This window comes from Bos indicus x Bos taurus, chromosome 8 (assembly GCF_003369695.1).
Source record: "Bos indicus x Bos taurus breed Angus x Brahman F1 hybrid chromosome 8, Bos_hybrid_MaternalHap_v2.0, whole genome shotgun sequence".
NCBI classification, from domain to species: Eukaryota; Metazoa; Chordata; class Mammalia; order Artiodactyla; family Bovidae; genus Bos; species Bos indicus x Bos taurus.
The window spans coordinates 6,777,209-6,803,063 of NC_040083.1; the positions used below are offsets into that span (position 1 = coordinate 6,777,209).

Below are 25,855 nucleotides of genomic sequence, written 5' to 3' on the forward strand. Positions count from 1 at the left end.
ATTAAAAACATTTCCAAAGAGGAAAATTTGATATTTCAAACAATTAAATTTAGTACATAAACAATAAAAGTTTTTTAATCTCCTGATTTTAATTTTCTATTACTTAAGTTGGCTCTATAGCATTTGTATGTACAATTTTCTATTATTATTGAGTGAATTTGTCACTTAACTATCATATTTTTCTATTTTGTAACTACAAGTATAAGAAAATATTTTAAAGCCTCAAGCTACATTTTTAAAATCTTCAACATTTCCTGTTTTTCCTTTTTAAAAGTTTTCTGTGCAAATTTTACTTTTGTGTTATTTAATACTGAATTGAAAAATCAAAGAATTTCAAAGCAATTCTCACATGTACTGTTATGTGACATCATATTACATACAAACACATTGACAATAATATGTCCACTTGTAAAATTTACTGTGAAAGAACAGATAATCTTAATGAAATAGAATCCCAATAATACATATATTTTATATTCATTAAAGGAATCATAACTGCCCCATGACTTTGCATAGCAAGTCATAATAACACCTTTCCATGTGTCACTTGAGCACAATGGTCATCATTTGTATACCACACACACACACACACAAACACCCTTATGGCAAAAAGCCTTCCTTCTGAGTTGACACACTGAGTTTGTACACTTGCACACTCCCTGAGGCTTAATCTTACTGCTGATGAATATCCTCATGCCTAAGAATTTTATAGATAACCCAGTAGAAAATATTAAAAATCAAAAAGGCTAATGGGAAGCAGGCTCGGGAGATGGTGTCAATCTTCTTGGCCCTGTCGATAAAGACCTTCCTCATCTCATCTGGGCTCTTCGGCATTACTTGGACAGGATGGTTGGGGCCCTTTGGGGTCACACCTTCTTTGGTTTGCAGACACGGCCCCATTCCATAAGCTGTGAAGCTGAACCGGCTTTCCCTTATCTCATCATCCTGTCATAAGAAAAATAGAAGCACTGAAGTCATAGAATAAGGCAAGGCATGTATAACAAGTGCTTCAGAACCATAACTGAGGCTTTATCATGATAAATGATAACATTATTATAATGAAAAGATAAAGCATATCAAGGTGAGTTGACTTTTTTTCCTATTCAAGTTTTATCCTGCTGTATCATATAGATGAGTCTATTCAATAAAACTCTCAAGTGTTATGTTTTAATGGAAAAACTAAATATTCTGGTATTCCCTACATATTGCCAGACCACCTATATAAACTGGGCAAGAAAAAATTCTATGTGGCTAATAAGTTATCCAACATCTGTTGGGTCATCGAAAAAGCAAGAGAGTTCCAGAAAAACATCTACTTCTGCTTTATTGACTATGCCAAAGCCTTTGACTGTGTGGATCACAAGAAACTGTGGAAAATTCTTCAAGAGATGAGAATACCAGACCACCTGACGTGCCTCTTGAGAAATCTGTATGCAGGTCAAGAAGCAACAGTTAGAACTGGACATGGAACAACAGACTGGTTCCAAATCAGGAAAGGAGTATGTCAAGGCTGCATATTGTCACCCTGCTTATTTAACTTTTATGCAGAGTATACCATCATGAGAAATGCTGGACTGGATGAAGCACAAGCTGGAATCAAGATTACCAGGAGAAATATTAATAACCTCAGATATGCAAATGAACACACCCTTATGGCAGAAAGTGAAGAAGAACTAAAGAGCCTCTTGATGAAAGTGAAAGAGGAGAGTGAAAAAGCTGGCTTAGGGTGATAGTGGCCTCATAGAATGAATTTGGAAGTTTACCTTCCTCTGCAATTTTCTGGAAGAGTTTGAGCAGGGTAGGTGTTAGCTCTTCTCTAAATTTTTGGTAGAATTTAGCTGTGAAGCCATCTGGACCTGGGCTTTTGTTTGCTGGAAGATTTCTGATTACAGTTTCAATTTCCGTGCTTGTGATGGATCTGTTAAGATTTTCTATTTCTTCCTAGTTCAGTTTTGGAAAGTTGTACTTTTCTAAGAATTTGTCCATTTCTTCCAAGTTGTCCATTTTATTGGCATATAGTTGCTGATAATAGTCTCTTATGATCCTTTGTATTTCTGTGTTGTCTGTTGTGATCTCTCCATTTTCATTTCTAATTTTATTGATTTGGTTTTTCTCCCTTTGTTTCTTGATGAGTCTGGCTAACGGTCTGTCAATTTTATTTATCTTCTCAAAGAACTAGCTTTTGGCTTTGTTGATTTTTGCTATGGTCTCTTTTGTTTCTTTTGGACTTATTACTGCCCTAATTTTTAAGATTTCTTTCCTTCTACTAACCCTGGGGTTCTTCATTTCTTCCTTTTCTAGTTGCTTTAGGTGTAGAGTTAGGTTATTTATTTGACTTTTTTCTTTTCTTGAGGTAAGCCTGTATTGCTATGAACCTTCCCCTTAGCACTGCTTTTACAGTGTCCCATAGGTTTTGGGTTGTTGTGTTTTCATTTTCATTCATTTCTATGCATATTTTGATTTCTTTTTTAATTTCCTCTGTGATTTGTTGGTTATTCAGCCGTGTGTTTGTTGTTCAGCCTCCATATGTTGGAATTTTTAATAGTTTTTCTCCTGTAATTGACATCTAATCTTACTGCCTTGTGGTCAGAAAAGATGCTTGGAATGATTTCAATTTTTTTCAGTTTACCAAGGTTAGATTTATGGCCCAGGATGTGATCTATCCTGGAGAAGGTTCCATGCGTGCTTGAGAAAAAGTGAAATTCATTGTTTTGGGATGGAATGTCCTATAGATATCAATTAGGTCTAACTGGTCTATTGTATCACCCTAATACCAAAACCTGACAAAGATGCCACATAAAAAGAAAACTACAGGCCAATATCACTGATGAACATAGATACAAAAATCCTTAACAAAATTCTAGCAAACAGAATCCAACAACACATTAAAAAGATCATACACCATGACCAAGTGGGCTTTATCCCAGGGATGCAAGAATTCTTCAATATCCACAAATCGATCAATGAAATACACCACATTAACAACTTAAAGAGTAAAAACCATATGGTTATCTCAATAGATGCAGAGAAAGCCTTTGACAAAATTCAACATCCATTTATGATAAAAACCCTCCAGAAAGCAGGAATAGAAGGAACATATCTCAACATAATAAAAGCTATATATGACAAACCCACAGCAAACATTATCCTCAATGGTGAAAAATTGAAAGCATTTCCCCTAAAGTCAGGAATAAGACAAAGGTGCCCACTCTCACCACTACTATTCAACATAGTTTTGGAAGTTTTGGCCACAGCAATCAGAGCAGAAAAAGAAATAAAAGGAATCCAGATTGGAAAAGAAGAAGTAAAACTCTCACTGTTTGCAGATGACATGATCCTCTACATAGAAAACCCTAAAGATGCCACTAGAAAATTACTAGAACTAATCAATGAATATAGTAAAGTTGCAGGATATAAAATCAACACACAGAAATCCCTTGCATTCCTATACACTAACAATGAGAAAACAGAAAGAGAAATTAAGGAAATATTCCATTCACCATTGCAACAAAAAGAATAAAATATTTAGGAATATAGCTATCTAAAGAAACAAAAGACCTATATATATAAAACTATAAAACACTGGTGAAAGAAATCAAATAGGACACAAATAGTTGGAGAAATATATCATGTTCATGGATTGGAAGACTCAATATAGTGAAAATGAGTGTACTACCCAAAGCAATCTATAAATTCAATTCAATCCCTATCAAGCTACCAACAGTATTTTTCAGAGAACTAGAACAAATAATTTTACAATTTGTATGGAAATACAAAAAACCTTGAATAGCCAAAGCAATCTTGAGAAAGAAGAATGGAACTGGAGGAATCAACCTGCCTGACTTCAGGCTCTACTACAAAGCCACAGTCATCAAGACAGTACGGTACTGGCACAAAGACAGAAATATACATCAAGGGAACAAAATAGAAAGCCCAGAGATAAATCCACACACCTATGGACACAGTCAAAAAATGGGCCAAAGAACTAAACAGACATTTCTCCAAAGAAGACATACATATGGCTAACAAACACATGAAAAGATGCTCAACATCACTCATTATTAGAGAAATGCAAATCAAAACCACAATGAGGTACCATTTCATGCCAGTCAGAATGGCTGCCATTCAAAAGTCTACAAGCAATAAATGCTGGAGAGGATGTGGAGAAAAGGGAACCCTCTTACACTGTTGGTGGGAATGCAAACTAGTACAGCCACTATGGAGAACAGTGTGGAGATTCCTTAAAAAACTGGAAATAGAACTGCCTTGTGACCCAGCAATCCCACTGCTGGGCATACACACCGAGGAAACCAGAATTGAAAGAGACATGTGTACCCCAAAGTTCATCACAGCACTGTTTATAATAGCCAGGACATGGAAGCAACCTAGATGTCCATCAGCAGATGAATGGATAAGAAAGCTGTGGTACATATACACAATGGAATATTACTCAGCCATTAAAAAGAATACATTTGAATAAGTTCTAATGAGGTGGATGAAACTGGAACCTATTGTATAGAGTGAAGTAAGCCAGAAGGAAAAACACCAATACAGTATACTAACTCATATATATGGAATTTAGAAAGATGGTAACAATAACCCTGTATATGAGACAGCAAAAGAGACACTGATGTATAGAACAGTCTTTTGGACTCTGTGGGAGAGGGAGAGGGTGGGATGATTTGGGAGAATGGCATTGAAACATGTATATTATCATATGTGAAATGAATCGCCAGTCCAGTTTCAATGCATGAGACAGGGCGCTTGGGGCTGGTGCACTGGGATGACCCAGAGGGATAGGATGGGGAGGGAGGTGGGAGGGGGGTTCAGGAAGGGGAACACATGTACATCCATGGCAGATTCATGTCAATGTATAGCAAAACTAATACAATATTGTAAAGTAATTAGCCTCCAGTTAAAATAAATAATTTTTTTTTAAAAAAGCTGGCTTAATATTCAACATTCAGAAAACTAAGATCATGGCATACAGTCCTATCACTTCATGGCAAATAGATGGGGAAACAGTGGAAACAGTGTCAGACTCTATTTTGGGGGGCTCCAAAATCACTGCAGATGGTGACTGCAGCCAGGAAATTAAAAGACGCTTGCTCCTTGGAAGAAAAGTTATGACCAACCTAGATAGCATATTAAAAAGCAGAGACGTTACTTTATCAAAGGTCCATCTAGTCAAAGCTATGGCTTTTCCATACTCATTTGAAAAGACCCTGATGCTGGGAAAGATTGAAGGCAGGAGGAGAAGGGGATGGCAGAGGATAAAATGGTTGGATGGCCTCACCAATTCAATGAACATGAGTTTGAGTAAACTCTGGGAGTTGTTGATGGACAGGGAAGCCTGGCGTGCTACAGTCCATGGGGTCACAAAGAGTTGGACACCACTGAGCGACTGAACTGAATTGATTAAGTTATGTTGTGTCTAGTAATGTTCATGTACTACATTTTTTCTCATCATGTGTTTAAATGGGTGCATATATGTTGTTAAAGGGAAAATACCAGGATCACTGACTGAATTTTTCTTTTTTTGTGGAGGCAAGTTTTTTTAATGCTGTTTCCTACAACTTCATGTTACTTCATTGGGAAATACAGCTTAGATAGACAACACTGCTGGGTTATTGTTACTCCCCTTGATGTTTTATGCTAACCCATTTGGAATACCATCAGATGGTCAGATATCCTAGTTGATACACAATAACTTTTCGGGTATATTGGTTTAGTTGAAATTATGAAGGAAACCTGGCAGAAATTGGTTTCATGTTAAAGAAAATTACAACATGATAAAAAGTTATGTTCTAAAAAGTAATGTTAATTTTCTCCTAAATGCTCAAATTGAAGAGAATTCATCATGTATGTATATGAAAAGAAAATTTTAAAGAAAAATTACTTAATAAAAAGATGATAAATGAAATATTTTGTAAGAGGAAAATATGGTAATTAATCATTTATAATGAAATTCATTCATGAATAATTTAATGTATTTGTTTAGAATATAACAGTAGGTAGCTGCCTATTTATTAAAAGATGACATCTTATAAAGGTATTATATCTCTATCCTTATAGTAATAGAATGGTAAATTAAGAGTTAAAAGTAATTAATTGGCCCACATTCTCAAAAAATTATTTTAGGTCTGTGAAAGTACAGTCTCAATGAGCAGTATATTATAAAATATTAAAGTGAAAAAGAGAAATTAAGATGAATTCCAAAATTAAGGAGATGATGTAATAATTCATGAAATAATTTCCTGGGGAATTGTTACATAAAACAATTTCACCTGTAAAAACAGAAACATAATTATTGGAAAATATCTCAACTGTAAGATGTATAAGCTGGAATCAAGACTGCCAGGAGAAATATCAATAACCTCAGATATGCAGGTGACACCACCCTTATGGAAGATAGTGAAGAAGAACTAAAGAGCCTCTTGATGAAAGTGAAAGAGAAGAGTGGAAAAAGTTGGCTTAAAACTCAACATTCAGAAAACTAAGATCATGGCATCTGCTCCCATCACTTCATGGCAAATAGATGGGGAAACAGTGGAAACAGTGTCAGACTTTATTTTTGGGGCTCCAAAATCACTGCAGATGGTGACTGCAGCCAGGAAATTAAAAGACGCTTGCTCCTTGGAAGAAAAGTTATGACCAACACAGACAGCATATTAAAAAGCAGAGACATTACTTTGCTAACAAAGGTCTGTCTAGTCAAAGCTATGGTTTTTCCGATAGTCATGTATGGATGTGAGAGTTGGACTGTAAAGAAAGCTGAGCACCTAAGAATTGATGCTTTTGAACTGTGGTGTTGGAGAAGACTCTTGAGAGTCCCTTGAACTGCAAGGAGATCCAAGCAGTCCATCCTAAAGGAAATCAGTCCTGAATATTCATTGGAAGGGCTGATGCTGAAGCTGAAACTCCAATACTTTGGCCACCTGATGTGAAGAACTGACTCATTTGAAAAGACCCTTATGGTGGGAAAGACTGAAGGTGGGAGGAGAAGGGGACCACAGAGGATGAGATGGTTGGATGGCATCACCAACTCAATGAACATGAATTTGAGTACGCTCCAGGAGTTGTTGATGGACACAAAAGCCTAGCATGCTGCAGTCCATGGGATCACAAAGAGTCAGACACGACTGAGCAACTGACCTGAACAAAGGATGTATAAGTAATTGACTTTTGAGTAAATAAGTGTGAAATGAAATTGATGACCCAAAGTACACATAACTGTTGTAATCTTACAAAAAAACTGGAAACTGATTTCCCAGTGGTCTTTAAAAAGGATGTTCATTTATACAGCCAATAGTTTTCACTTCTGTGGGATTGTTAAGGCTAAATAACTGTTTTCTTTGATTTTTCTTTTTCTTTATGGAGAAATAATTGACACAGAGTTGTATAAATTTAAGGTGTAGTGTGTGATGGTTTGACTTACATATATTGTGAAATGATTACCACAGTATGTTTAGTGAACATCCATCATCTCACATAGACTAAAAAGAGAAAAAATTATCTTTGTGGTGAGAACTCTCAGGGTCTATTCTGTTAAAAACTTTCCTGTATGTCATATGTGCTATATCTTACAGCAGTGTTAACTACAGTTGTGTTGTACATTATGTCCCTAGGGCTTATATATTTAGAGCTGGAAGTCCGTACCTTCTAACCATCTTCCTCCACTGACCATCTGTTCTAGAGAACTGAGTATTTTCAAACCTTCAGAGAGCTCCCCACATAGACTCTTATCTCAAAACAGAGAAAATCCTCTTCAGATTTAACATATGTCATGAACAACTATAAGTTTCTCATCTCTGTCTTTCCAGTGAACTCTGAGTAAAGGCTTAATGCCAGGTCTTGCTGTTGAGGACTGCAGAGAAACACTAGTACTTCCAGCATCATTTCCTTGAAAACAATGGCCTTAAGGTAACAGGAATGAGGAGTTTGTGCCCTGTGCTGTGGCTCCTGCCCTGGCGGAGCTGTGTGGTGGCTCGAAGAGTGAGGGGCCAAAAACGCTCTTGAGTGGCTGCCCCCACCCCCACTCCTGAGATGGAGATGCTGTGTCTGGTCTGTTGCCTGCCTTGTCTGCTCCTAGAGGACTGAGTAAACACAATATCAGGTTAAAGTCTATTGTGTCTGGAGGGTCTGACTGAGAGTTTGAACCCAAAACCTCAGCGGTGGTGACGGAAGGTGACCTGGCTTTCAGATCCTTTCAGCCTCAATGTGGCCCAAGTTTCTGGGAGGGAGTTCTGATGAGAACTTGACCCTGATCCTCCTTGAGTTTGAGATAGCAAACCTGCAGGGAAAATACTGGGGATAAATCGTACTGTTGGGAGATGGATGACACAGCTGTATGCCCTGTTGAATTGATCACTGAGAGAAAACCAATTGGAAACTAGGTTATAAAACAGGGGAAAGTGGCTCAAGATACAATTGATAATTGATAATCTCTGTGCAACTTGGCTTCCCAGGTAGCTCTAGTGGTAAACAACCTGACTGCAATGCAGGAGACATAAGAGATGCGGGTTCCATCCCTGGGTCAGGAAGATTCCCTGGAGGAGGGTATGGCAGTCCACTCTAGTATTCTTGCCTGGGAAATCCCATGGATAGAGAAGCCTGGCAGGCTAGAGTCCATGGGAGTCTCAAAGAGTCAGACATGACTTAGTGATTAAACAAAAATTAATAATAATAGAAGGAAAATAAATTAGATTCCTCAAGCCTTATCCTCTGACCTAAACTCTGGTAGACATGGTGATTCAGGGAATCCCCTAGGCCTGGGTTCTCAGGTGGCTCTCCTTTGGGCAAAGAAGGAGGGTATGTATGATTTGTGGAGAGGTTTACCCTAGCAGCTGACATGCTGGGTTTCACTAATGGGAAAAAAAAAAAATTCCAGGCCATTCAGAAGAAAGAACTTGGCCAGAAGAGAATCTATCAGCTCTCTTGAGGTGACTTTTAAAAGAACGAAAATTGACAGGATTCCTATGAAAGGTTTCCTGGCAGGTTGTCACCAGTCGGGAGGAAGGAAATGGTTTCAAGTTCCTGCAGCTGCTTCCCTTAAGAAACCCTGTTCAATCTGCTGTTTTCATCTCAGAAGTTAATCTAGTGATGCCAATGGGAATACAAACAAAAGGGGCTGACCAGGTGGCTGAATTGACTCCATCTGCAAAGACAGAGTCCGAAGGCCAAGTTCTCCTTGCCCAGTTCTGAGTGGGGTCCCAGGCTGTGCCATGGTTAACATAGAAGAGTCGTGGGTGGTAAACACAGCTCTTTGGGACTGTGGAAGCCGGTGTACCATGTGCAGTCAGACTGTTGAAAAGTGAGAAGATGATATTAAGAATAATAAGAAGCTGGCGGGCACAGTGATGCTGGGTTCATAGGCATCATGGTCATAGCAGAATGACCATGATGACATGCAGATAGGAAAATAAGGGACTGAGATATATCCACTGGGCTTCCCTTGTAGCTCATGGACAGAGGAGCCTGGCAGCCTACAATCGATGGGGTCGCAGGAGCCGGACACGACTTAGCGACTAAACCACCACCACGGTATATCCCTGATAGCTCAGTTGATAAAGAATTCATCTGCAATGCAGGAGACCCTGGTTTGATTCCTGTGTTGGGAAGCTCCTCTGGAGAAAGGGAAAGGCTATCCACTCCAGTATTCTGGCCTGGAGAATTCCAAGGACTGTATAGTCCATGGGGTTGCAAATAGTTGGACATGACTGAGCAACTTTCACTTTCACTTTCAAGAGACATCCAGTAGGTGGCATCAACCAAAGACTAAATGTATTAATATAATTGGAAAGGCTGTGACCACGGATGAAGGACCCGGCCATTTTCTGTCTTGAGCCTAATCTTGGGTTATTGTTCCTTGTGCCTGCTGCATGCGGTCATATCCAACTCTTTGATGGCTGAACACTTGAGTTCACTAAGGAAATGCCCCCCAATAGCCTCTACCAGGATGGACATGGCAAAAACTGTTTAGGAGTTTCATTATAGGAATTCCAGGGTAGAATTAATTAGGTGATAGAGTCCCCATCTAGTTGCTGGCTCAGAAGGGGACTATGTCCCAAGGTGGATGTCTTGGATTGGCCTTTGACATAGTCATGGTGGTGAACAAACCATGAAGCAATGGATATAACATGTCCCTCTGTTGATTGCCCACTGAAGCCATTGATGTGGTCAGAGCTTGTCCAGAATATTAACAAGATTAAAAAAACAATTGCTCAGGATTGCTTTTGGATCGAATCTCCAGAGGACAAGTGCTAACACAAAGCTGACAGATGGAATGCCACTAGGGTCTTTGCCCAGGGCTCTTGGAGGAGTCAACTGACTATAGAAGGAATAGGGCTTCCCTGGTGGCTCAGATGGGAAAGAATCTGCCTGCAGTGTGGGAGATCCGGGTTCAATCGCTGGATTGGGAAGATCCTCTGGAGAAGGGAATGGCTACCCACTCCAGTATTCTTGCCAGAAGAACTCCACGGACAGAGGAGTCTCACAGGCTACAGTCCGTGGAGTCACAAAGAGTTGGACGCAACCGAGTGACTTTGAGACAGAGAGTCCATATTGGGCTTTGTTTACACTGTAACAAAAGCCACAGCTGAAAATACTATTTATGGCTTGAATCAGGTCCTTTCATATCAGTCTGGGCCCCTGGAATAGATCCCTTTGGATAAAGGAACACATTTACAAATGATCAGTGTATAAAATGTTCCAAGAGCACAACATAGTAAGGGTATATCAAATTCCATCAGCTCACAGAGCAGTGGTTGAAACGGAAATTAAAACCTTATTACTAGGGACTTCCCTGGTAGTCCAGTGGATGAGACTCTGATCATAAGCAATAGAAGCTATATTGAAACAAATTCAATAAAGACTTTAAAAATGGCCCCCACAAAAAAATAAAAAAAAGAAAGAAACACCATTATCACTAAACACAGGATGGTCAGGACATGAACGGTTGCCTGGTTGGGTCACTGGACGAGTACGCAGACCACACAGTGATACTAAGAAGCAAATGCCTTTAGAAAGGTTTCTGGTTTCTGGTAGTGGACGTGTGTGTGTGTCTAGCATTGGGGGGTTGGGGGATAGTAAGGCTATTACTTAACTCTGTCCCACCTCACAGGTTTCCCTTTTGTATCACCTGATATTATGGTTTTGGGTCCACGACTGTATTTTCCAGTTGAAGGGCTCATTTCTACTCATCATACTATATGTATTTATTTAGACTAGAAAGCCATTCATGCTCTCTGTGGAAGAGGGATCTAAACGTCCTATGTGCTTGAGTAGCTGGAAGGCCTTCCACTTAGATGAAGATACTTTATCTGCTGTCTCTCTTGCTTCTTATCCTACTGAAAAGCTAAGCAAATGACATATGAGATCAAAGCTTATTTCTGTCTTGAAAGTACAAATGCCTCCTCAAACCTGTAATCAGAGCTATGGAGCTGCACTGACAAAGCTACTTTACTTTGGATATTGATTTTAATAGAAAATGACACTTTTGAAAAACTGAAACTTCAACATCATCAGGCAGCATTGGCCTAGCATGAAAACTGGCCACAATTTGTAAAACTATGATATTCTATGTGCATGCAATAATGACAGTCCAGGCCAGGACAAGACTTCTCACAGTGAGGTCCATGCAACAGCTGTCTCAGAATCACTTGGAGGCATGGCTGAGATCCAGTTTTATGCATCTCAATTGCACAGATTTGCACTCATTAACATTTAGGTTGTCTCTGTCATCTGCATTTCCAAATTCTCCAGGTGATCATAATGCTCAAATATGTAGAAACAAAAATTCCCAAAAGACACAATGCAGCTATCTAGTTAGCTGGAATTCATGGTGATGTAACATTTTTTGAATTCCTCTAACACTTTCTTTTTTTTTTTATTAGTTTTGCCATACATCAACATGAATCCGCCACGGGTGTACACATGTTCCCAATCCTGAACCCCCCTCCCACTTCCCAATCCCACTGCTGGGCATACACACCAAGGAAACCAGAATTGAAAGAGACACGTGTACCCCAACATTCATCGCAGCACTGTTTGTAATAGCCAGGACATGGAAGCAACCTAGATGTCCATCAGCAGATGAATGGATAAGAAAGCTGTGGTACATATACACAATGGAGTATTACTCAGCCATTAAAAAGAATACATTTGAATTAGTTCTAATGAGGTGGATGAAACTGGAGCCAATTATACCGAGTGTAGTAAGCCAGAGAGAAAAACACCAATACAGTATACTAACACATACACATGGAATTTAGAAAGATGGTGACGATAACCCTGTATGCAAGACAGCAAAAGAGACACAGATGTATAGAATAGTCTTTTGGACTCTGTGGGAGAGGGAGAGGGTGGGATGATTTGGGAGAATGGCATTGTAACACTTTCTAATTTAAATTTAAAGTGGTAGTTTATGAAAACATACTCTGTAATGACATTTGATGCTTTTGAACTGGGGTGTTGGAGAAGACTCTTGAGAGTCCCTTGGACTGCAAGGAGATCCAACCAGTCCATCCTAAAAGAGACCAGTCCTGGGTGTTCATTGGAAGGACTGATGCTGAGGCTGAAACTCCAATATTTTGGCTACCTCATGCAAAGAGTTGACTCATTGGAAAAGACCCTGATGTTGGGAGGGGTTGGAGGCAGGAGGAGAAGGGGACGACAGAGGGTGAGATGGCTGGATGGCATCACTAACTCAATGCACGTGAGTTTGGGTGAACTCTGGGAGTTGGTGATGGACAGGAAGGCCTGGCGTGCAGCAATTCATGAGGTCACAAAGAGTCAGACACAACTGAGTGACTGAACTCAACTGAATGACATTTGGGCTAGTACTGAGATATTATTTTATTTTTTAACAATTCCTGTTTTTAAGTCAGGCTGTGTCTAGGAGAGGCTGTATGTAAGCCTATTTATGTGAACTATATCTTTATTCATTTTTAAATTTATGATGGACCAAAGAATATTTTAGGAGTAGAATTTTGACAATTACATTTTATAATGTGATTTGGTGCTGTATTGTTTTCAAAAGCATCTGGGATATGATTTCACTAATAAATATATCACCAGTGGCTTTTCCATTAATTTTGGAGGTGAAGAAATAGAAATCTTCCATTTCAGTAAAAATATTTCCCTTGTTAAAACCTGTCATTCAAACATTTATGGGGGGCTTCCCAGGTGGCACAGTGGTAAAGAACCCGCCTGCCAATGCAAGAGACGCAGGTTTGATCCCTGGGGCAAGAAGGTCCCCTGGAGTAGAAATGGCAGCCCATTCCAGTATTCCTGCCTGGAAAATTCCATGGACAGAGGAGCCTGGTGGGCTACAGTTGATGAGGCCACAGAAAGTCAGACATGACTGAGAAAATAAGCACATAACTAAAAAGTACATCACGTTATTTTACGACAACTAATTTTTCTGCTTTGTAAAACTCAGTCAAAAGATTATCCTGTGTTTATGTATGTTTACAAGTGCAGTGATATTCTTTATTCCAATTAGCACTCAAATTTTTTTTTGAGATAATTCAATTTTCTGGAGCTACCTTCAGCTTGGCTTTCTAATAGAGTGAAGGCCACAAAAGTAAGGTTTAGACAAACATCTAAAACTTTTGACTCACTATAGGTTAGCTAGTGTTTAAAGTTCAGGAAATTAAGCCCCTTTACAACTCAAAATATAGACAATAAGAAAGATTAAATAGAATGAATTAAAAATGAACTAAAGAACATGGCTGATTCAAAAAGTAAAATTGAAGAAACAGCTTAGTTTACCCACAAGTCAATCGTCTCAATATGCTTCAAGCAAGTTAGAAGGATAGGCAATAAAAAATATAAAAAGTCATTTTGTTGGTGTATAATTCTTTCTACAGGAGGACCTGTTTTCACTAAATATGGAAATGAGAAAAACGTTTCAGTAATTAAGCAACAATACCATACTGTGAAACATTCTCAGTGCTTTTCTGCCTTATTTAGAGAATTATGCCAAAGATTGACTCATGTAACATGCATATTATAACTAGAATTATTACAAAAAGACAATTCATGGGCAGATATAGTAATTCAATTTAATTTCTTCATCTTTATCATCAAACATGATATATTATCATATATATGAGAAAAGAATTAATTTCCTATCCTCTTCTTAGTTTTAAAATAGCAACAAAAAAAACCTTATTTGTTTGCTGACATGGTGAAAGCATGAAGATTGCTAGTGAGTAGTTACAAATCATTAATCATATAAGACAGCCTGAATGATGATTAATTATGACAATTGCTGTGAGATACAACAGCATTAAATATGTTACTTTCATCCTGATGTTTTCCTGGGCTGCTGCTGCTGCTAAGTCGCTTCAGTCGTGTCTGACTCTGTGCGACCCCATAGATGGCAGCCCACCAGGCTCCCCCATCCCTGGGATTCTCCAGGCAAGAACACTGGAGTGGGTTGCCATTTCCTTCTCCAATGCATGAAAGTGAAAAGTGTAAATGAAGTCACTCAGTCGTGTCCAACTCTGTACGGCCCCATAGACAGCAGCCCACTAGGCTCCTCCGTCCATGGGATTTTCCAGGCAAGAGTACTGGAGTGGGGTGCCATTGCCTTCTCCATGTTTTCCCCCTAGTGGATACCTTTGAGATTTCTTTATACAATGAAGATGCTAAGTAAATTATTCTAAAGGTTGTTTTATTTAAATAATTTTCTGTAACTTTTAATTGTCAAGTAGGAAAATGACAGAAGGAAAAGTAAATTGATATTAATTCACATTTATATGATTTCAAAGTATGTAGATTTAAAAAAAAAATGTTTTTTAAATTTTTTGAAAATTGCTAATTAACAAAACAATGGATTGTTTTTGTTGAGAGAAATAAGCATCACTTAGAAAATTTTAAGGCAAGGTGAAGTATGTGAATGAATTAAAAGTTGTTCTCTAGGATAAGTATCAGCCTAAAACAAAAATCCTGTTTAATACATCTGAGTACATTTCTGTATCACCCACCCAAACATGGAAGGCTTAAAAGAGTACAACTATGTATGATGTTAAAAATACTTTAGACTTACAAGTCAATTGTCAATATAAAATTCCTTGAAATTTAGCGTCCAGGAGAACCTTGCATTTATTATAGATGACATATGAATTAGCTGGGCTTCCCAGGTGGCTCAAACAGTAAAGAATTAGCCTGCAATGCAGGAGACCCAGGTTCAGTCCCTGGGTCGGGAAGATACGCTGGAGAAGGGGATGGCTACCCACTCCAGTATTCCTGCACGGAGAATCCCATGGATAGAGGAACCTGTCGGGCTGCAGCCCATGGGATCACAAAGAGTCAGATACAACTGAGCGATACTGCTACTACTGATACTACTTCCTCTTTCATGAAGTAGTTATAAACTAGCCAAATTTATGCTCGGTGTATTGAATTTAGATTCAGAAATGGTTTGGAGATTATTGAATGGTAAAATGTAAGCTTAAAAGGATGAATATTTTAGGTGAAACTTTGTGAAAACATGATATGTGTACATACATAGGGGAATTGAAAAGTCAATGAAATAATTTTTTTTTAAATCTGCATATCTATTTCTAACTTAATGTTCTAGATTCTTTCAGTGCCAACTTATCATCATAGGGTGACATAAGATAATATTTTACAGTAGATAGCACATAAAGAGCACTGTGCCTGTTTTATTTAACTGTGTGATGGAAGTCATTATACAGCGTGTGAACTTAAGTAGAGACTATTTTATTTATTGAATATTATTTTCCTAAACAGATATTTCAGAGGGGATAGAGCTCTAAAAAATAGTTGTATTTAACATACACTTGGAATACTTGTTGTAGGAAATAATCAAATTTTTATAATTTTTCTTTTACGTAAGAAGAAATTTCTAATCCCTGTGCATCAGTCATTCAAGTAGAATTAGTTTGAAATTGTTGAGAAACTACTTTTTTTCAAGTATATATCAAATACTTACCTATGGAAAGAATATCTTCTATTTTAGAATATAGCATAAACTGACCTCCAATGGAAACTTTAGAAAATAATTCCATGTATACAGGTACTACATTGCTTCCAACCATGAAGCCTCATTCCTTCAACCAAAATAGTATGCATATATATTTATAATTGGGCTTCTCTGGTGGCTCAGTGGTTAAGAATCTGCCTGCAATGCAAGAGACCCAGGTTCAATCCCTGAGACAGGAAGATTCCCTAAAGAAGGGAATGGCAATCCAGTCCGATATGCTTGCCTGGAAAATTCCATGGACAGAGGAACTTGGTGGGCTACAGTCCATGGGGTCACAAGGAATCGGACACAACTGAGCAACTAACACTTTTTGCACGTTTTTCATATTTATATCTGTTCTAAATTTTATTTGTTTTCATAATTATATTCTAGACCTCACAAAGGGTATTAATACAAGGCAGAAAAATCAATTATTTGTTATTCTTAATAGTTACCTTGAGTTATTTTTTAAAGTAATACAGGACATAAATACATATGTAAATAAGTTTTTGTACAAATAATCAAAATACAGTCAATTATTTTAAAAAGAAAACAAGCAAAAATATACACTTGGCAATTAGTTTTTGAATCTAGAATTTGTGGTCCATTCTTATTTCATTTGCATACACAAGTAGCAATTAATATACAAGAATAAGCAGGAAGATACACCCGAACACCATGTATATGTATTTTTGCTCAGCAAACTTTCATTATCACATTGCAAAGCAAAAGCTGCATGAAATGCATTAAAGCAATCCCATATCATCCATATTTCTCAACAAGTTACATATGTTCAGAAATATTTCGGCATGTGTTTAAACCCTCCAGGACTAAAGTAATGATATCATACATGGGAAGAGCAACTTCTAACCAAAATACTTTTGTATCATGCATACACCCACACACACACAGCACTAAGGATAAGCATTTATGGCAAGGTGCGGTGGTGTGTGATTGGCACACAGCAGGCTAGAACAGTGTGGGGTGGGGAAATTTGGATACAAGCGCGAACGTGTATTCTTTCACAGTATACAAAAAGGATCCATTGTACGTTTACAGGGGAAAAGGTAAGGCGTAAAAGATCATATGCAGTGCCTAGGCCAAATGCTAAACCAAGGTAAAACTTTCCCGGGAATAATATGTTTATCAGTGTAAAGCCCTTTGTTATGTGAAGCTTTCTATAATGGGGCAATTTTATTTACTGCCTCGTCTGCCGAATTAAAATACTATGAAAAACATGCAAATCAGTACTGATGAAAAGAAAGGATATTCAGTTAATTTTTAGACTTATCTTGATTATGTTAATTTAATGATTTAGATTGCTTAGACTGTCACTAAGCAAAGTGTATACTTTGGTTTTTTTTTTTTTAATGATGAATTCATTTGGCCCAGAGGACTATTAGGTTGAGAAAAATTGTTTTCAAAAAGTGAAAATGATCAACCTTAATTATCATCAACCTGAATGATAATTAGAATGTTATAAAAATAAATGTGATGCATATATTTCTAATCAAATGTATTTGCATTTATTGTATTTTTAAAATGTATTTGTATTTTCTTAAATAATATAGCTAGTAAACCATATTGTTTCCTTTTTAAAAAATAAGTATTTATTGACTGTTAGCAAAGGAAATCTGTATTTTCATCAGAGTTATTTTTGTACTGTTTTGTCAGGCAATATCTAATTGAATATATATTTCATACTAACATTCCTTATATACTGTTTAGTTACTGAAAATTTAAATATATACCTCTCCCAAAGACGCAACTATGTGTTATGAAAATTCAAGGCAATGAATTTTTAAAGAAAATTAGTTAGGATAATTACATAAAACTAATTGGATCATGTGAATTTTCCCCCCAGGGATGAAAATTGAAGACATAGGTAGCTACAGTGGGAACAACTATGAAATTTTAGTAGAAAAGAAAAATAGTTGAGGAAGTATTATAATATAGGAATATATAATATAGGAATATAATTAATAACTGCTTTAAAATAATCTTTGGTCTAGATACTTGTTATGAAATTAAGATCACTATTCATCTAACAGTATGTCTGTTGTGTATTCACACAATTGTATCTATTCTTAAGTGAGATTTGTCGTAAAAATTATCTGGAGAGGTATTTTTAAATACACTTTATTCCAGAAATTTTAATTTAGTAGACTGGACTGTTTGGATATGATTTCCCAAGCTAAATTCTTGGGTTTGGGTATATTTAAAATTTAATTAGAGTGATATATTATGGATCTCCAAGTCAAATTACTAATATGCTGTACTGTAGATTACATTTCTAAACACTTAGCCATTCTAATTAGAGGTGTGTCCTTGTTATCTATTTTTAATCAAACATTTCCAAGGATGCTGAAATCAAAATAAAATTAAAAAAAAAAACAAAATCATTCATTTACTCTAAAGAATCTCAACATATATTAACATTAAAAATAGTTTGTAAAGATACATAAGTTAGATAAAGCATTTTATTTTTGCCTTATTTTTAGGTCTCTATTTTCTGGCAAGAGGAGCTGTTTTTAGAACTTATTTGTACAAATAAATGTCCCATCTATTTTGCAACTACTTTTGTCAAAGTGTATGATTATTTTCTCTACAGAGACTATTATAAGATGCATGTGATATTTCTGTGTAATATATATTTTTAAATTATTTTGACCAAACAAATAACTCAGTTCATAGAATGAAAAATAACATTTCAAAATTTTTTTACTGAGTGAAGAGAGACAACGGGAATTGTTAGAAAAAGAGAATATTCTTAGCTGAAGGGGATTGGTGGTTGTTCAGCTTCAAGTGTGCAGGGGTCTGTGTTTCCCCACCCAACACTGCCTGAGTGCAGAGGATGCTGTCTGCTTTTTTTTTTTAACTGATGACCACATTCTTCTACTTAAAGTTAAGAAAATGAATTTACCGTGTCTGAGAAACGGTAAAACTTCTCCAATGCAAAAGCTTCTGTCTGTGGGAAGGTAATGGACCAACAGGGATTGAGAAACCAGAGAATCAAGTCATAGATGGTTAAAATATAATTGCACAATTGGCATTCATTGCACACATCATCTTAACAAATGTAGGTATCAATTAATAGTTTCTCACATACATAAGCTATCCAGCCCCAGAGTATGAACTAAAAAAAAAATGAATTTCTTTACTGTACTATATCTTAATTACAATATATGTTCACTGAGTATTTCAAATGGTGATTAGAAATACAATCAGATGTTACTATTTTTGCACTTCGACACTTTTCTAGAGTGCCAATCACTAGAAAAATTAATCTTGCTGTCTTTCTGTGAGCTAAATAATAAAGGGTGTCAAATATTTTTATCCCAATACACTTACAGGTGGTAAAACTGAATAAAGAGTTGCTGTGGCATGGATTTTTTTAAGGAGGAACCAGAAATGAGTGTCTAAGTTTGTAGAGCATTATCTTATCCATTGGCTGCTCTGACTGCCAGATATGTGGTGGGTGCAGAAAAGGTCTGAGCTCTCATCTCCCCTTGGAACATCACCTGTGTACGACTCCTCATTTCTGGTGTTGGCAGCACGTGGCTGATACATCCTACACTGAAGGAAGGAGAAGAAAGGCAGAAAAATGTAAAATAAATGTGAAAAAGTGAATCAAAATGAGAGGGGGATATAAGTATTGCTTTACTTTTGATTCATGATGTTGGAAGGAAAAATTGTCTTGATCAGTCATTCAGTGGGGAAAAAATGACCACACCTTCACTCCTGGGATACAGAATGCTCTGTCTTATCACAATGTTTCAGCCTGTGCCAGGTATCATGAGAAAAAGGACAAAATGAGAAGTAAGGGAGGTTAGAAAGAAGTGGAGGGGGAGACGGGGAGGCAGAGTGAGAAAAGTGTAAGGACACCAGCAGACTAGGAGAGGCTGGGGGCAGGAGATAAAGTTCATCTCTCCACGAAAATATATGTTAATATATAAATGATGTGCTTTAATGCTTATAAAAAATTGGTCAGATACAAGCTCTGGCATTGTTTTTCTGTCAGCCGTCTTACCCAGAGTATTGCAATGCTGAAATTTCTCCCATGCTACAGTGAATCAGGATGTTTACTGGAGCAGGTGATGATTCTGAGGAGTCAATTAGACACTACTGAATAAATTACTGCTTCAGATGTTCAAACTGAGTAGACTCAGCCCTGAGAGATCATGGCTTAGGGTTTTTTTTTAACATTTTATAAATATATAAATTACAGTCAGTCCTTCAGAAACCATAAGAAATTCCTTAGAAATTAAATTCTTAAAAATGTATGCTATATATAAACCAGACTATTCATTTTAAGATTTGAGAATGTTTTGACTTAAGTATCTCAGTATATTGGATTCTGGTCACAGTTTTCCTTGTAATATATGACTGTGACATTTCTCTATAGCTTGAGACCATTTGCTTTTTTAAAATGTCAGCTGGCACATTCACATTAAATGTAAACTCAAAGATAGGTTGGCTCACAGAAACTCGTTCAGAAAAGGTTGATTGAAATTATGTGCATATAAAGAGAGATGACATTATAAGTCTTATTAGAGGGGAACTACCTCATCCTGTACATCCAAATCCAATTAGAAGATTACTTCTACAGTTTCCTGTGGTCTCCCAGGGATGTCCCTGATTTATCAGGTGATAGCAAGGCAAAAATACACGTTTACTGTGTTTCCAATGGGGATCCAGAAGAAATGTCTCAAAAACACAAAGATACATATAAGAAAGAGACCACATAGCTTTATGTGAACATCAGAGTATTATAAAATAAATAGATAACACTTGATAAAAAAAATTCAAGGAATTAGTTCAAAAAAAGAAAAAATTAATAGCAATAGTTGATGACTTGTGTCAAGTAAAGCCATCAGAAACATTACAGCATTGCAAATAAGAAATGATAGATTTTATTAGTTGAAGCAAAAAATGATGTTTTTCCAGGACAGATATTAGAAAGAAGTCGATAAAGCTCTCATGTCACCAGATCTGCTGTGTAAAGTATTGGAAAGCAACTAGATGTTACTATTTTCTCCCGGAAGCAATTTTTGACAATGTAAGTTTCAGTTGGACAAAATCAAAGGACAGTCATCTCTTTGAGTTTCTATCTCCATTTTCTTTCTGTACATCCCTATTAAACATAACAAATTCACTTTCCAGGGAGAATTGTATCCTAAGGAACTTCATGCATTTAATCACTTACCTTACTCCTTCTCTTTCGTCGAAATCTCAGAAGTTCTTTGTGTTGTCTTGATACAAAATTTACCGCTGCATATTCCAGAAGTGCTGAAAACACAAAAAGGAGGCACACTGCCATCCAAATATCAATAGCTTTGACATATGAGACCTAACCAGGAAAGAGAGAGTGAGAAAAGTGACTTGTTACTTCCATGGAGAACAAAAATGGACATCTGTTCTAAATTATACCATTTATATACTAGTAATTTTTTACTTAAAATTTTTGTAAGTTTTATGTATTAGTCATACATTAAAATATATATTTCTTGCTAGCAATTTTTTTTTTCAAATGAAGCACTAGACCAAATGTATGATGAAAGAAAATAAGATGAAAGGTAATTTTATCATCAGGGTAAGATAGTATCATACTTGAAAAGTGTGCAGTAACATTGAAAGATACCTGCAGAGTAGCAGAATGCTTGAGAAAGTCTGAAGCAATATTGAGATATAGAAAATACTATTGAACTTGTAGCTCCGTATTTTCTTAATTAAAATTTATTTTTTACTTTGAAATAATTTTAACCTTACAGACATGTTGGTGGAACAGTAAAAAGAACTCCCAAGTTCAACAGTTGTTAATGTTTACTTACATTTCTCTCCCTTCCCTTAATCTCGATCTCTTATGTTTTTCTCCCTGAATTATTTGACTATAATATGCAGACATGATGCCCTGATACTTATATGTTTTTCTAAAAGGACACTCTCCTACACACACTCAGTTGACCTTTCAGGGCTCAGGATAAATTTTGCTAAAATCTGATTCAGAATCCTATGACATCTGTGTTTACCTGAACACACTGTGCTGTAATTGCTTATTGCTTGTTTTCTTTTTGGTTAGAGTGTGAACTCTTTGAGGACAGATGGCATTTGTTTTGTTCACCACCACAGTAGTGTCTGACCGATGTGTGCATATTTGCTGACTGAATGAGCAGATAAATGAAGGTGCAAAATGTTAAAACACCAGGGAGGAGGGAGCCATAGATAATGATTCCTGTGGAAATTCACTATCTCGAGTGATGCTCTGTTAATACCTGGAACTGAATTGATTTTCTTTTAAAAAGAACTGTCAACTTACACCACTTCCAATGGTGTCAACTTACATGTGAGATGTGCCAACATGGGGGCCCTCTGCATCTCCTCCTGTATCTTAAGTGTGATTTCTGCTGATCAGAAAGAACTCTACCGAGCAGAGACAGAAAGAACTCTACCGAGCAGAGAGATGTATGCCCTCAATTTATTCCATGGTTGTGCTAAGTGTCCGTATGTTTGTAAAGCATAGATTTAAATCTCATGAGTTCTGCAATTGTGTCAGAAATTTCTGGCTGCCCTCAAATGCATATGGTCCCAGAAGATGTAATACAGTTTTCACAGGCACCATCTCAGGCTACACCGTTCCTTGGGAAAATAGGACTCATAAAGTGTGTGTGCATTTTTTTTCAACAACCAGGATCTATAATGACATGAACCAAGAGATCAAATAAGAAATTTGGTTTTCAAATGAACCTGACAACTGTTTTCCTATGACAACAGAACTATGCAAACATCATCTATGCAGCCCACATTCTGCTTCTTGTGATCAATACTTGATTGTCGAGACTGAAAAGTCAACTCTCCTCATCCTCTCCTCTGACTCCCACCAACTTCAATTCTCTCTCTCCTCCATCCTCACTGACCCTCCAAGGACAGCAACCACAGGCCCTGGAAGGTTTGGGACTCTAGCACTAATAACTTTAAAATAACACAGCAGTGGGACTTCACTGGTGGTTAAGTGGTTAAGATCCTGTATTTTCAATGCAGGGGGCATGGGTTTGATCCTTGGTCAGGGAAGTAAGATCCTATATGCCATAAAGTGTGGCCAAGAAATAAAAATACATAAATAAATAGTTTTAATAATTCTACCTGTTTAAAAAATAAATAAAATAAAACAGCAGTTTCCTCACCAACACATGGACAACATATTCATGACATATGACACTCATCGCCTGTGATTCTGGTACCGCCTTGTTTCCACCCACTCCTGCCCCTGTCCTTTGTGGCAGCCTCATTCTAATCCAGCCCATCCCCCTGGACCACCATGCCATGGCCCCATTGTTCACTGTGCTATTGGAAACTTGATCTTAAGTAACAATCTCTCCTTGGTATTATTCCTTGGGTACAGGAGTATGAGAAAATGAAGCCTAAATGTTTGCTGACTAGACACTCTAGGCAGGAGAACCGTTGTCTTGGAAACCAAACCAAAGCCACATGTGGAAGACTGCTTCCTTCCTGAAGCTCGTTCTTCCCCTGGCTCCTTGATCTGCATTCTTTGGGTTTCCTCCCTCCACCCCACCCGACTCGGCTCTCTAGGCCTTTCCTCTTCTTCCTGAGATCCTCAGAGACAGGGCCTGGGCCCCGTCTGTTCTCACACTGAAACTTCTCACTTTCAGCCCTTAACTATTACTTTAGATCCAATTCCTCCTTTGCACTCAGGGTCCCCCGCCTCCGTTTCCTGACTAAACCTCCCGCTAGCCAGTTTCTTACACGACTAGCTTTTGGATGTCTCAGGCTCCTCAGACTTCATTTGACTGAAAAGAAAAGCTAGGAATCTCTACTGGACTCAACCAGCAAACACACACAACTGCCTTTTCCTCCTCATTAAAGGCTAGGCTCTATTCATCTCCAAATCTCACAGCAAAAAACCAAGTCCGGGAATCCTACCTTTTGGCTATTTCTGAAATTTATCGTTTTCTGTCCTTTCTTACTGACATCGTATTGTGTATTGATCTCAACCACCATAATCTGTTTCTCAGTTTCTCTTAGGGCTGAAGTTACAAAGATAGTAAGACAAACAAGGTATATCTTTGTTAAAATTGGGGTATAATTGCTTTACCATGTTTTGTTAGTTTCTGCTGTATACAACAAAGTGAATCAGCTATATGTATACATACATGTGTTCTCTCCATCTGGGACCTCCCTCTTACCCCTCATCCCCCTCTAAGTCATCACAGAGCACTGAACTGAGTTCCCTGTGCTATTGGAACCAACATTCAAGAGGGGGGAAATAGACAGCAAAAGTAATCACACAAATGAAGATAATTTAAGAGAACTGCAATAATGAAACCCCTGTAGGGTCATGGGAAAGGGACAGTGTGAAGGGGGCTGTTAGGTGGCACAGTTCCTAAAGGCCTCTCCGAGGGTGTGATACAACGACCATCTCAGGCCACTTTCTTGCTTGCCCGTCATTCTTCACATTTCTTCCTCTAGTTCTTGGCAGAGACCAATGGACAAGCTCCATCCTGCCTCAGCAGCTTTGAACTCCCTGTTACTTCTGTCTGAAACACTCCTTCCTTTATGGAACCCTTGCTAAATCCTTCAGACTTTAGCTTAAAAGCCATGATTTCAGGGAAACCTTCTCCAAATGCTCAGATCAGTACAGCCCTTCTCACCTTCTTACCTCCACTTTCCTCCTAGAACCCATCTCTCAAATGACTCATTGCAGTTGCAATGATATTTATCTGTGGGTAGTTCTCACAAGGTGACCACTGCTGCTACTGCTGCTGCTGCTAAGTCGCTTCAGTCGTGTCTGACTCTGTGCGACCCCATAGACCAGAGAACATCATTTAAATGCCCCCCCTTCAGCTAATTACTCTGTTCCACAGCCCCTAAGGGCCATTTTCCTAAAACTCTGGGTGGAGGAATGCAAAAATGAGCATGTCCCTGAGGATTTCAAGGTGAAATATCTATACTGATATTTTAGCAAACTATGTGTTGACAGCAAACACCAAATAATGAATCTTATTATTGACCTTGCCCCACTGTATCATCATTATCCATTTACATATCTTTCTCCTTTTAGACTAATGTATCCTGTGAGTCAAGGCAAGGGCCAGGTCTTATTCAGCTTTGTGTTTCAAGGACCTAACACAGTGCCAGTTATATGATGGGCTCTCATAATATTGAATTGATTGAACCATGTGGAGTGACTTGCAATCACTGGCCATTTATTATTAGAGAAATAATTATAATAACTAGCATGCCAGGAATGTTCTTAGGAGTGTCTGTAGAACTACTGAGTGTTCTTAGTAATTGTCCAAAAGTAGCACTTTTAATCCGCACAACTATTCCTCTTATAAAGGTGAGGAGACTGAGACACGTGAAATAACTTGTCATTTTATACACTCAGTTCAATTCATTTCAGTAGCTCAGTCATGTCCGACTCTTTGTGACCCCATGGACTGCAGCATGACAGGCTTCCCTGTCCATCACCAACTCCCAGGGCTTGCTCAAACATGTCCATCCAGTCAGTGATGCCATCCAACCATCTCATTCTCTGTCGTCTCCTTTACACTACCCTGTGTAAAATAGATAGCTAGTGAGAAGCTGCAGTATAACACAAGCTCACTCAATGTCCTATGATGACCTGGAGGGGTGAAGGGGGAGGGAGGTTCAAGAGGGAGGGAATGTAAGTATAGCTGATTCACGCTGTTGTACAGCAGAAATTAACAAATATTATAAAGCAATTACAGTCCAATAAAAAAAATAACATCAGATAGCAACTGCTATACACTGAATATGGTCCTTCAAAAATCCTGATGTTGAAATATACCTCTAAGGTGATGGTAATAGGAGGTGGGATCTTTG

The 25,855-nt window shown here is 37.7% G+C and overlaps 1 protein-coding gene across 1 annotated transcript in view; it reads right to left on the bottom strand.

The window, feature by feature from the left end:
- Positions 1-269: 269 nt before the first annotated feature.
- GLRA3 (glycine receptor alpha 3) overlaps positions 270-25,855 on the bottom strand; it is a 197,186-nt gene continuing 171,600 nt past the window's right edge. Inside the window, exons 8-10 of the mRNA XM_027548971.1 lie at positions 21,201-21,344; positions 18,918-18,962; positions 270-945 (exon numbers count right to left, since the gene is read on the bottom strand). Of these exons, the coding sequence (XP_027404772.1) occupies positions 673-945; positions 18,918-18,962; positions 21,201-21,344 (462 nt within the window). The 3' untranslated portion in view covers positions 270-672. The remainder of the gene's footprint in view (positions 946-18,917; positions 18,963-21,200; positions 21,345-25,855) is intronic.